Source organism: Telopea speciosissima, chromosome 4, assembly GCF_018873765.1.
Source record: "Telopea speciosissima isolate NSW1024214 ecotype Mountain lineage chromosome 4, Tspe_v1, whole genome shotgun sequence".
Classification (NCBI taxonomy): Eukaryota; Viridiplantae; Streptophyta; class Magnoliopsida; order Proteales; family Proteaceae; genus Telopea; species Telopea speciosissima.
Window position 1 is genome coordinate 5,340,390 of NC_057919.1, and position 13,289 is coordinate 5,353,678.

General features: G+C 38.1%; 1 protein-coding gene across 2 annotated transcripts in view; it reads right to left on the reverse strand.

The window, feature by feature from the left end:
* Nucleotides 1-3,618: 3,618 nt before the first annotated feature.
* LOC122660556 (protein MRG1-like) overlaps nt 3,619-13,289 on the reverse strand; it is a 30,485-nt gene continuing 20,814 nt past the window's right edge. Inside the window, exons 7-12 of one of the 2 annotated variants that reach the window (XM_043855916.1) lie at nt 11,282-11,386; nt 9,797-9,876; nt 8,776-8,945; nt 6,528-6,612; nt 4,182-4,300; nt 3,619-3,856 (exon numbers count right to left, since the gene is read on the reverse strand). In XM_043855916.1, the coding sequence (XP_043711851.1) occupies nt 4,213-4,300; nt 6,528-6,612; nt 8,776-8,945; nt 9,797-9,876; nt 11,282-11,386 (528 nt within the window). In that variant the 3' untranslated portion in view covers nt 3,619-3,856; nt 4,182-4,212. Of the gene's footprint in view, nt 3,857-4,113; nt 4,301-6,527; nt 6,613-8,775; nt 8,946-9,796; nt 9,877-11,281; nt 11,387-13,289 lie in introns of those variants that run through there. The other variant, XM_043855917.1, reaches the window with a different exon arrangement.

Below are 13,289 nucleotides of genomic sequence, written 5' to 3' on the forward strand. Positions count from 1 at the left end.
TTCCTGCATGGCTGCACCCAAACATAGGACTACATGGAATTATCCTCAGCCCTAGTGAATTGAAAAAATCTCATTCAGTCGAATGCTTTTGCATGTATTTTTATTGGCTCTCATGCTGGTGCAGGCACTACGTCACCAGTTAGCATACTCTTGCCATTCTGCATATTTTTCATCCACACGTGAAATGATAGGATCTACACTCATTTGGGGGGTGGGGGGTGGGGGTGGGGGGGGGGGGGGGAAGAAGAAAATCTGTTAATGGTATTTGACACTTCAAAAAAGCTGTGTTTCCATGATGGTGTACATGATTTATTGTTACAGCTAGTAGGACGTAAAAAAAAACTGTGATATAGCTAGCTGTTGGCAGTCCAGCTAAATGTTTTTCTTTAAAAGTGGAAAAAAAAACCAGCTGAAGTTCAATATTTATATTTGAAACGATGGGAAAAATAATGTTGTCTGGTCGTGTGCCCTTGTGCCAAGACATAGGAACACATGAAATTATTGTTCTGCATTCCATGGTAAAAAAATCCCATTTGTGTTGATTTAAGCTTTTTGAAAAGAATTTTGTTTTATTTTATTCATGGTGAAGGAGGAATCTCTTAACCACTATTATCTGTCTGTCTGATTAGAGTAGGGAGAGGTGCTTTCTACTCCTACAAGAGGGATGAGAGTTGATGATGATACAAGTAAGAGTGTCAAAATCAAACCGAAAGCGTTTATTGGAACTGAATCGAACCGTTTAAACCGAAAGCATTAAACCGTTTAATAAATGAATTGATTATGGTTTTAGAATTGAGGTCGTTTACTTAAATGATTTGAACCGAACCAAACTGTTTAACCGAATAAACCGTTTAACACTCTTAAATGTACATAAATGTGCCAAAATAATAACTGTTTGCCAAACCGTTTAAAACAGGAATGTGAAACCGTTTACTAAATGGTTCGATTATGGTTTTACAAGCGAGACCGTTTAATTAAATGGTTTGAATCGAACCGAATCGTTTAACCAAAATCGGACCGTTTAACACCCTTAAATACAAGAATTCAATCACAAGGTTAAATCACCAGTGTTAAGGGATTCTTCCTTCAACTTGGATGAGGGTAAGTCTAGTAACGTATCGAACACTTTTTTCTTTGGGGGAGCGTTCTCTATGGGGAAGCGTAGGGGACATGTGCGTACAGCAGCCACTGAGAGAGTTCATTGGTAATTCGGGAGTGGGATTTTCTTCTTTCAAGGGGAGCGGGGCGGTTATTTTGCCCCCCACTGTATTTGGGTGGGCTCCCCACAGAGAACATTTTCTCTTTTTCTCTATATGGTTCTAGGAATGTGAAAAGGTGTTCATAGTGTGCAAATACAGACCCGTTAACAGATATTTTAATAAAATCTAAATAAATAATTAAAAATGGCAAAATTTGCTATGCACAGCTGTGCATGTGCACGACCTACATTTAATGCATTGCACCCCTCATTTGATGGAGTTGATAGAAGAATCTCTCATGTACGAATACCTTCCTCTTAAAAAGAAAATAAAAAAAAGATCAAAATCCCCATACCTGTATCCATTTGAAACCTTGCTAAAGGGAAAACTCTTTGATGAGAGGCAGTTGATAATGCATTAGTTGGATACTAGTCTTAATTCACCAAATCAATGCAATTAAACCTTCAAAATTTGACAAAAATATATAGGGATGCATTACATAATACATAAAGGGAGAGTGTTTCCTGTCCAGTAGCATAGGCTACGCAAGCAGGAAACAACCAATCAAAGCCTCATGGGTTCAATTAATGGATGTAGATCCTCTCTAATGCGCCAACGTGTCTAGTGCATATCCAACTGCTGGGCAACACAAGGACACACCCCAAGTGCCGCCCAGCCATCAACGCACTGGGTACACTGGGTACACTGGACCACTTGAGAAGATCCAGATCATGGTTTTAGTGCACGGTATCGAAATGATTATCGGCAACACGGAAAACCGATATGATACCGATATGGTATCGGCCTGTATCAGACAAAATTACCCTTTGATTTTCTTAAAAAATGAGTTTTCGGATCATTTTACCCCTTATCCGTATCGTGCTATCGATACGATATCAACACGGTATCGGTATCGACGACTAGCAAAACCAGTACTTACGTGCGATACGATACCGATACATAGAACCATGATCCAGATCCTCAATTAACAGGGGCAAGAAGATCATTTCACATGAGGAAGATACAGATAGAGAGGTGCTACTGGAGTCTATGCTCCTGGACAGGAATCATTTCCCCATACATAAGTTGTGGGTTTTTTATGCTCTTTGTAAGATTCAGTGATTCGCAACAAATAGAGATGACTAGAAAAAATTTCAATGTATAAGTTACTTACGGATCTTCACAGCAGACAAATGTTTCAGGATCATTACAACTGCCGACTTATGCAGAACAATTGATGGATTAATAAGTGATGGCCATAATAGAGGGATTGAAGAAAGAGGAGATATAAGGGACTGTTCACACTGTTCTGGGAATGTGAACACTGAACAGTAACTGGGAAAGCGAGACCCAGCTTTCTAGAGAAAAGGAGAGAAGACAAGATGCAACAACCTCAATTAAAAACAAACCAATTCCTTTTTTTTTTTAAATCCATTCATCAAATCGTATGGAAACTGCTAGACTTTACATCCTTCTATAAAATTTTTTTTAAAAAAATAAACGAATCCAAGCATGCAAATCGCTTGCTTGGGCTGACAGTTGCCTAACTCAATAACATCATAAAAAAATATAACTGAAGAAAACCCTCCCCCACCCACCCCCCATACCCAGGTGCTTTGGAGGAGTCCTAAAATGATCCTGATCTAAACCTACAGACAGCTGCTTTTAAGACACATTACAACTACTAATAAAACAGCAGTCACTTTGCTCTTCCTATGTTTGAGTGCAGATTCCACGCAACCTTCTTTTTCCTAATAAAAAAAAACCTTAAAATAACACCGGACATATTCTAACCTGATCCAACAACCCGACAGTATTAAATGAGAAAATTTCTATCATTCCTATTTACTCAAACTCTCCCGTCAGAAGTACTAGTTCTGATCACTCCCCCACACCCCCCCCCCCTCCAAAAAAAGACTCTTACTAGCCATTTTAAAACAGCAGGGGAGAAGAAGAGGTAAGAGCTACCTTTTTTGGTGGAATTTCTGAGGGCGATTTGAGTAAATAGAGTGCAAGCTCAAGGAAGTGACAGAAATTTGCCCTAAAAATAAAGGAAATAATCTCATAAAACTAACCCATGATTTGGAGAAGATAAGATAATCTCCTAAAAGTAATCCATGATTTGGAGAAGTTTACATTAACAAAAAAAATCTGGAATTTTTGGAGCCGCAAGTAGTGTTAAAATTTATAAACTCAACCCCACGAATTGGATAAACCTTATCTGGTCACAAAACCAGATCAGATCTGAACCAAAACTTGAACAATGGACTCAGTTATGGTATTGTGAACCAGAAAATTTATCCAAAATTAGAACCATGATCATGCTCCTGCATTTCCAACTCCCATCCCAAGTAAGAGCATGGCTTTTGCCTACAAACACTTCCTTTTTCTACTGTATGGAACAATCTGAACCCTCATATGCAAAGCCTATTTCTACCATCGTTATTATGTTCAACTGATAATGCTGTGCAGAGTTTATTAGATTGATGACTATTGGGTGGTATTATAGTAGCTTGTTATTCAAATCTGTTAGCTAAACACCACTGAACTTCAGTCATAGCTTGAAATTAAAAATGTGCAGCACAAACATGGCAAGTCTCAGCAGTTGCATGAATGAACCTTGGCTGCTCCGCCAAGTATATCTTTAATTTTAATCACTGCAAAAATACAATTAAATCTAATGAATAAAAAAGGGCGTACCTAGTACACAAGGCTCCCGCCATTGAGGGGTCTGGGAAGGGTCATAATGTACGCAGCCTCACCCCTACTTTCGCAGAGAGGCTATTTTCAGACTCGAACCCATGACCACTTGGTCACAACGGAGCAACCTTTACCGTTGCACCAAGGCCCATCCTCTCTTAATTCTAGTGAATCCACAACAGAAAATGCACCAACCTCCATCGGAATCATCAAGAACAAACAGATACATGTGAATACGTCCATCAAAGCTGTTTCAATGCCCTTGCATTTTGATTGTTGTACCTATACATGGTTGATCGCAGCATCTTGCAGCTTAGTCTTGATCCCCAGAACTTCCTTCAAAACCTTTGGAGCTGTCATACGTAGAAAGGAAGAAGGTGCTCTGATTCTTCTGCATGAACCTGCACAACAAGATAAACAATGCGTAAGTCCACGTGTGGCCTTAGGGATCTCATTTTATATGGAGATATATTGAGATTAATTGATCCTTATTTAAGTCCATATGTGGCTTTTGAGATATACCTTTTGCGATTATACAAGTGGAATACTGTGTCTATATAAGACCATTTTTGCCATTAGAGTACTCATTCTTTGAGTGGATTTTGTTCTATTTGTAAGGCCATTTTGCGGCTTTAGGGTAGCCCATATTATGTATGGTCTTCATGCTGCTCCCTTTGTAACTCCATGGTTATGTGGTGTATATATATAACACTAAATGCAACTTTGTATTAACCCACCACTTTCACTTTTACCACACAAAATTTCACCAGGGAAATAAAGATGCACCCACAATGCAAAATAATATTAAATGAATTTGGTACTCTTTTATTTCTATTTGTAGTACTGTGCATCTATCAGAGGTGTAATCAAATCCGGTCACAATATATTACTAATAGGTTAGACCGACTCCCCGGGAAGCGTCTTGTTCAAATTGTTCCAAGAAGTTCTCCATTTTCACTTTAAGAATTCCTGAAAAAATATGACATGGAGGGAGTACAAGCAGCAGGGTTTGATAAAGTTAAGATGCACTAGTGAAAAAGCAAATCAGAATTAATACAAAAGGCAAAGGTGCTTATATTTCTGGCTGTAACTTGTAAGTAGTGTTACAATGTATCAAATATGCTATTTAGAGATGTCCAAAGAAACAACATAACCAAGGCTTTGGTTTGTGCAATTGAGGATTTGGGATTTGCTACCAGCCATACACACTGCATGTAGATTCATAGACTCCTCCTACCAAACCAAAAGTTTGGCCAACCTCGTAGTATCTGTGAGAATGTGAGGTCATCTCTTTTATCCTATTTGCTATTTTCCCAGGTCAATATCATACTAGAACATCTGCCTAGTTGTTTACCCCTAATCAATCTTAACACTTTGCTACCAGCCATACATACTGCATGTAGATTCATAGACTCCTCCCGGGAAGGAGTCTAGGAGCACCAAACCAAAAGTTTGGCCAACCTTGTAGTATCTGTGAGAATGTGAGGTCATCTCTTTTGTCCTATTTGCTGTTTTCCCAGGTCAATATCACACTAGAACATCTGCCTAGTTGTTTACCCCTAATCAATCTCAACACTTTCCCAAAACCTCTTCCTAGTAGTACAGCTTTAGAACTTCGACATCCTAGGATGTAGGCATCATGAAATACCCATCCATAGGGGGGGGTCCTATTACTATACTGCCTTCCACTAAGAGCTCCAAGGCCCGCTGGTTCTATTTGTTTTTTGGTCTGTTTCACACTTTCACTTTGGGCATAGGCAGTAAGTTAATAAGGGAAAAGATCATGGGGTTGTAGGTTGCTCAATTCAGTTAGTAATATATTAACTTCGGACAGAATACATGTTAACAATAACTTATTTCTGGTGCAAATGATATCATTGTACTTGGATGCTTACAAATGATTTAATTTATCATGTGCGTATCTCTGTCCTTGAAGTACAGAATGAAACTACTTTTTTTTCCTTTTCAGGGGTAGGTTTTGGATGACTGAGGAGAAAAGAGATTTGACAAAAGGAGAAGAAACAGGCCTCTAACGAGTCCCTACCTTCTGCATCTTCAACCCCCCCCCCCCCCAAACACCCTTTCCTAGTAACTTTTCTGCTTTAGGTTCAGAAGAGTCTGGTGTGACAATAGAATTATAGGAAAAAAATCTATATATTAGTATGTTAATATCCAAGTGTTGGCCCAGCTCTTAAAATACTGCTACATGTTGACCAGCTTGAGACATTTTGGCCTAAATTCAAGCTCTATTTTAGTCCAAGTGGATAGCCCAAAATTTAGACATTTCGGCCAAAACCAAAACTAACAAATATTTTGAATTGTTTTAAGTACAACAACAACAACAACTCAGCCTTATCCCAACTAAATGGGGTCGACTACACACCTACACGGATCCTTACCCAAAAAAAAAGGATTAATAATAAGAGTAAAAGAAAGGGAACACAACAACCATAACTACAAATTTGAATTGTTTTAAGTATGCTGTAAATATTTGTTCCAACAGAAAATAGCAATTACACAAATGCAGCTAATGTTTGATGCAAGATAAATTAGCATATATGTGAACAACTGACTCCACCAAAAGGGTTCTAGTATAACAGAAAGAATGGGAAAAAAACATGAACATACTTGAGAAACTCGAGCAACTTCTGCTGCAGGCGCATCAGTGTTTCTTCTTCAATGTTTGCATAGGTCAATAACTCAGGTAACTTGACTGCAAGAGCCAGAAAAGTTCATAATACATGGTTAAAGTTTGGAACTTAGCTGCATGTAAAAATACAAAGAAAATAAAATGGAACCTAAGCTATGACAAGCAAAATGATTATCAATTGAAGCAGCTTGCCAAAAATCATTTGAACGTAGTGAAAGTGTACTTGCAACACCAAATGTAGCACATAGATAATACTTGTAAGATCATTGAAAGCTCTAAAATATTTGCATGCATTGGTTCGCAACATTAAAAAAGGGCATACCCAGTGCACGAGGCTCCCGCCATTGCGGGGTCTGGCGAGAGTCATAATGTACGCAGATTTACCCCTGCTTCACGGAGAGGCTGTTTCCCAACTTGAATCCTCAACCACTAGTTCACACTTCGCAGTGGAGCAACCTTACCGTTGTGACGAGGTCCCCCCTCCACATTGGTTCGCACCATGCTTAATGCAAAATACACATGTACAGTCCCATGTGCTACAGAAGTCGCAACAAGCAATGTAGGCGAGGTAACTGGCAGAAGATTTAAAATGGAAAAATCAACAAGAATCTGGAGAACACCATTCCCATATATAAGTGTGGGTTCTGGAATCTCTAGGCCCCTTTGGAACCCCTAATATCATTTCTCTATGTACTAGAGTGCTGCAGCCTACCATGACAGAAGACAGGTGGGCAAAAACAACTATGCCATCTTCTACTTGACTTCTAACTCTTAAAAACAAAAAAGGGAAAGCAAAGAAGCATGAGAAACCCTTCTCATATTCTCCATGAAAAACACTTCAACCCAAATTTTCACTCATTGCCCCTTCCATCACTCCATGGTCCTCTATTGGCAGCAGATGAAAGTAGTGATACAAAAAAGAGAGAAAAAAGAAAACTTGAAATTTTCATTAGCAATGATGTGTTCATGTGTGTGTGGGAGAGAGAGAGAGAGAGAGAATTACCTTGTCCTTTTGCCATTTCCTCATAACAGATTTGGTAGAGGAGATGAGAAAGAGAAAAGAGAAGAGTTTGCAAGAAAGAAAAAAGAACGGTTTGCAGGAAGGGTTGGAGCCGAAACAAATAGTATGGAAGATTATGCTGTAGTTTTTTGTGCTGCCAATGATTTGGCAGTCACTTGATATGGGAAGAGCAGAGTAAGGGAAGGAAATTGAAGAATGTTGAGGAATGACAGAGGGGACGAGAAGAGGGAGGGGGGCTCCAAAAAAAATGAATAACTGAACTCTACTCTGGGTCAGGCGACTTGGCAGACTCCATTACAGCTGGGTTGAGGGCATTTATTAAGGGTATGGAGATTGCAATTTCACAAGGATGAATATATTCTATTATTGAAGGTGACTCAGCAATGGTAATTGGCTGGTTATCCCAATGGTAAGCTAACCCATTCACATGGAGTGCCATGGAGCTGGGGATCGTAGTTATCCAATTCAATTGCGGGAGAATTGGCATCGAGGGGGGGGGGGGAGACCCATTAAGACTTTGTATTTGGGTTCATATCCGATTGTGTAGTCCCTTGTAGGGTTCTTGAGGCCTTGGCCTCCTGCTGTTGTTGTATATTAGCTATGTTCTTTTGTTTTTTTTTTTTTTTTTTGCAATATTAGTATCTCATTATCCATCAAAAAATTTAAAAGAAAAAAAGAAACCATAGAAGTCTACATGTGGTCCCACAGAGAGGGTCTAGGGGATCAGGAGCTGTTCGGTATCTGCATAGTTTGGAATTCATACAATATAGTTCTAACCAACAGGATTTACAAGAGATGAGGAAAACCTCCTACAACATACAGAGCTTTCCAGCCAGAGTTTTGACTTACCATCCGCCATCTCATTAGGAATAGCTGGAACGAGATGTTCAATAAAGAGCTAAAATTTTCCAAATGATACGAGAAAAAGCCAAAAACCCAAGATTGGAGCTATAGAAAAAAGTGGCCTTCTGGGATTCTTCCTCAACAATATGAAACTGGAGACTAACATAATTCGCAAAGCTAAAAGCCCAAGATTGGGGCTACAGCCTCCACCTTGTCAAAGTGCTGACTTGCCAAAAGACAACGCATGCAGACATATGCATAAAGAAATAGACAATGCCAGCAGATTGATTACATTTACGTCAAGTAGATTACATCAAACAAAATATTTCCTTCTTTATGGCAGAATTTATCAATGAGCATACCAAAGAGCCGTAGTAAATGCTCAGCACCATATACAGTTGAAGGAGAAACATTATCTGCAATTGCTTCATCATATTGTTGACGCTCTTTCTTGTAAAGGAGCATTACCGGCAATGCTTTGTCAAAGTAACAACGTAAACCCTTCAAAATCTCTCCAATCGAATCAGCTACCCTATATCCACAAAAAAAAATTGATAAGCATAGTCACTGGACCATGCACATCCATAAAAATCAACCCAGAGTAACATGCGAAGTATTAATGACAACCAATGTTCACAAATCAGCAGTCTTCATAATAAACAAAGAAACTTGAATATTCAGGAGGCACATTTTTCTGTATGACTGTACCATTGTGTTTTGATTTCAAAAGATGGTAATACAGTACTGAAATCTTACTTTACATTCCATAATGGAAAAGATCACCCAATAGCACCTCACTTACCAAAAGAAATCACAGCAAAAAGAACAGGCACCATTCAAAAGATGTGTGTAGAATAGATCAAAAGAAAACAAAGTAGCACATACAAAAAATATAATAGATATGGGAAAAGGCTCTCTGAGCGGGCGTACACTGTGCCTCCTCATATGCATTATTTTATTATTTTTTAAAGAGAGAGAAACAATTATTTAAAAAAACGATGTGGGAGGGTGTAGAATAACCTGCTTGCTCAGAGAACCCTCTCCCAGTAGATATATACAATATTAAAGTGTACAAAAGATCAATCTGATCCTTTCATAGTGGAAAAGGGGGTTTTGATAACTCACAAGGGTTTTAATAAATATTAGAGATTCACGTATCATGTTTCTTAAATGATAATAAAGAGAGTTATGTGTAACGAAACAGCATTGAAGGTGCATGGAGAATTAAAAAATAATTATATATATATATATGTAAAAATATGGCCAAGCATGTGCAGTGAGGATAACTATCAAAGTGGATTATATGATCAAGAAATCATACAGTTATAATGGGAAAAACTTGTACAGAAAACAACAGCAACAACAACAAAATGTGAAACTTACATGCCATCCTTCTTGGACTTGTAGTCAAGGTACTTCTTCAATATATCATCAACACACGGAGAACGCGGAAGTTTAACAAGCTGCAACAAGGAGTTCCCAAACAATCAATTACCATCAAGAGTTAAATCAAGAGAAATACAGTGTGAAAACAAAATATTAAGTACTTATCACACATTATGAAATGAACATACTATGCTAAAGCATTTTTGTTTGAGAGAGAGAGAGAGAGAGAGACCAGAAGCTGAAGAGCATAGGAACGAAGAGAACCCAGAAAGAAAATGTTGCTTAATGTCAAGAATCTACATGGTTCCACTGTCACAATCACAAAAAAGCAACAAAGCTACATAGTTTTCAACCAAGAACTTCCAAAATCCTGAACCATGTGAGAATGCATGGTTTCATTCCTAAAGAAACAAAGAATACAAATAATTGTGTGAAGCAACATACAGGCCCTAACAGCTTCCCATACCATGGTTTCACAGAAATGAGTAATACTTCTCTAAAACGAATAACTGAACTCTAATCATATGAAAGTAGTTTTAAATGTTTAATCATAATCTCATAGGACAATATGAACTATCAGAAGATAGATTTTCCTTCGTACTCCTATCTACTATGCTCTTATTAGAATCATCAGCCATCCGAACCATATAAAACTGTGAACCTTGGCCAACAGATTCAACAAAAACTGAAAGCAGAGTCTCCATTTTAGCATGGTAATGGATGATACAGAATACAGCTGTAAGTACATCCAGTTTGATAAATGTCCATAGACAGTTGTACACCCATGCCTTTTTCTGACCCTCAAGAATTTTGTACCTAAATAGATAAAAATCCTGGCAGAAAAAGGAGAATGCAACTTCAACAACCAAAAGGATATAGAACATCTTAGTATCATGGATTCCGTCAATAAGCTCCACTCTATAGATTAAGTTCTGATCAGTTACAAGTTTCTCAAAGCACTTATTAGAGCATGCTGCAGGAGTGATCTGTCCTAAAGAAAATGAAGAAATACCTTCATGTTCAACTGGACATCCACACATCTCTTCCTTTCCCTTTGAGGCTATGCTAGAACCTGATGGTCTGCCTTTTGTTGAGGTACATTATCAATCAATTATCTCTACCAATTTGTCTTTAACTTGACCGAAGTTATTACATTGGATTACCTCAACTTCAAAGCCTGAAATACTAATTATGAGCCTAATAGCTTCTTACAAGAAGTACTGGAATTATATCACAATAGTAGTTCTAGAAAGAAAAGAAAAGAATGATTGCTGCTTTGGTACCAGACATATACAGCTCCATAGGGAAAACCAAAGCACAAAGTTCCATAGTCACAATAACAATAAAAAAAAGAAAAGATGATGTCATAGTTTCAAAAATGATACATTGAGTAACAAAAAAAAAAAAAAAAACATCACCATTTAGCATCACATACTGCATAGATAATCAGAAAATAATGAAAGTATCATAGAATATAACTACCTTACCCAGTTGAGTGACAAATTCCCAATCATCAACCAGTTGCTTCTTTAGAGTAGATGGAATTTGGATCTTCACTAGCTTCTCCATTGATTCAATGTCCTTCTCCTAAGAATTATAAAAACAATGGTGAACTCCAAATTATTTGCAACCAGATAAACATACGAATGTAGGCAAAACAATTAACAGTTCAAGGAGAATGCAACCCCTAAAACACATGGAAATTGGTACAATCATAATATAAAAATCAACCAAACTTGTTTGATTTGAGAAACATTCAACTATGGCATAGACAGTTAGAACAAATCCCAAATTAAAAAAAAAAGGACCACGTCACAATTGGTCCTAACAATTGTTAGTGTTAGAATATATGTACTCCAGAATACCGTGGGGGTATTCTGGTCCTTTTGGGGTTAATTTTATGTTATTAAGTGTCATTAGCTTCTATTATTTGTAACTTCCCCTCTATTTATAATAGAGGGACCTTTCTCTCATTAATATAAGCCATTCTATTATTTTATTCCCTCTCTCTAACCCACGGTTCAACCAACATGGTATCAGAGCTGGTCTGATCTAGGTTAAGAGAGAAAAACCCTATTTTCTCCCTTCTTTTCCTCCAATCGATCTCTCCTCCTCTTCTCCCTTTTCTCGTTTTTTCCTGCTTCTGTTCTTCTCCCTTTCAGCCCAAAAACAGGGACAACACTAATGAGGTAGACATAATATCGATGATTTAGTGCTGCCCCCCTTTCTCTTCTATCGTTTTTTATTAAAAAACCCTTCTGGAAGCCTCATCTGCGATTTGGAGTTCCCCTTCTTTGAGATCAGATCTCTATAAACCTGATCCTCTAATTTAGGAACACCCTATGCAGCCTTTTTCCAGCCCTATTCTACCCTATTCCTAAACCTAACTTCCCTTTTTCTTTAACTCCATGAATTGTTATTTTTTTTCAAGCCTAGATCCCCAAATCGATTTCACCTTGTCAAGGTTTTTCAAAACCCTGACTCCAATCGATGTTGGGGTTTCCCTTGTCAGATGTAGCCAATATTTCAGGGATATTTCCCAACTAAACCAAGCCCTAATCAACCTCAGCTTGAACACAATTTGATGGCTGGATTTTCCCTACAGCAAATTCTTCTCATCCTGCCTTTTATGGTTCCCTATTAAAACCGTAACTCAAATCGACATCAGGGTTACAGGTTTCAGTTTTTGCTGCCTTTTGGAGGGATGATTACTCCACCTACAAGGATCACTCGACCTCAATATTAGCCTCTTTCCAAGTGTTTGAAGACCCCTAACCCCAATCGATCCTTCTTTTCAGGTTTTTTTCAAAACCCTGACCCATATCGATTTTAGGGTTAGGGTTGTTTGCTGCTATTGGAGTTTTTTGGTGTTTCTACCATCAAGGACATTTTACTTCAACTATTTATGGCTTGAAGAAGGTCTACTGCACAAGATAGTTGCTGCCCTCTTTTTCTGCGATTTTTGGTATTTCTCCCACATGAAGATCAAGTCACAATTACCAAGAAGATTGGTCATTCGAATTGGAGATCCATTCCAGCAGTTGAGGTCAGCCTGTATTACAATAAGCCTGCACCTTTGACAAGTCATCCTCACTTTTGTTGAAGCCCCCTTCCCTACAATCGATATTCACTTTCAGGGTTTTTTTCCAAAACCCTGGTTATAATCGATCTAAGGGTTAGGGCAGTCCACTATTGCTGATCTTTTGAGGAGAGTTTTATAAACATCAGAGGAGTATTCAGCCCATTATTCAGCATCATTCATCAGGTTTTTTTTAGTAAAAATTACAGTTCATTCTGTTGGCTTGGTTTCTTCAATTTATACCCTATTTCACTTTCTTATTCCTCTATGGTGGACTGCTTCAACTGCCTATGGATTTGTCTGGTTATTTATCTTGTCTTGGCTAGTTATTTTGAGCTTCACTACCTATCTGGCTGGTATTATTGATTGGCTTCCATCAGCATTACTGGTTGATGTGTTACTGCTGCCTTC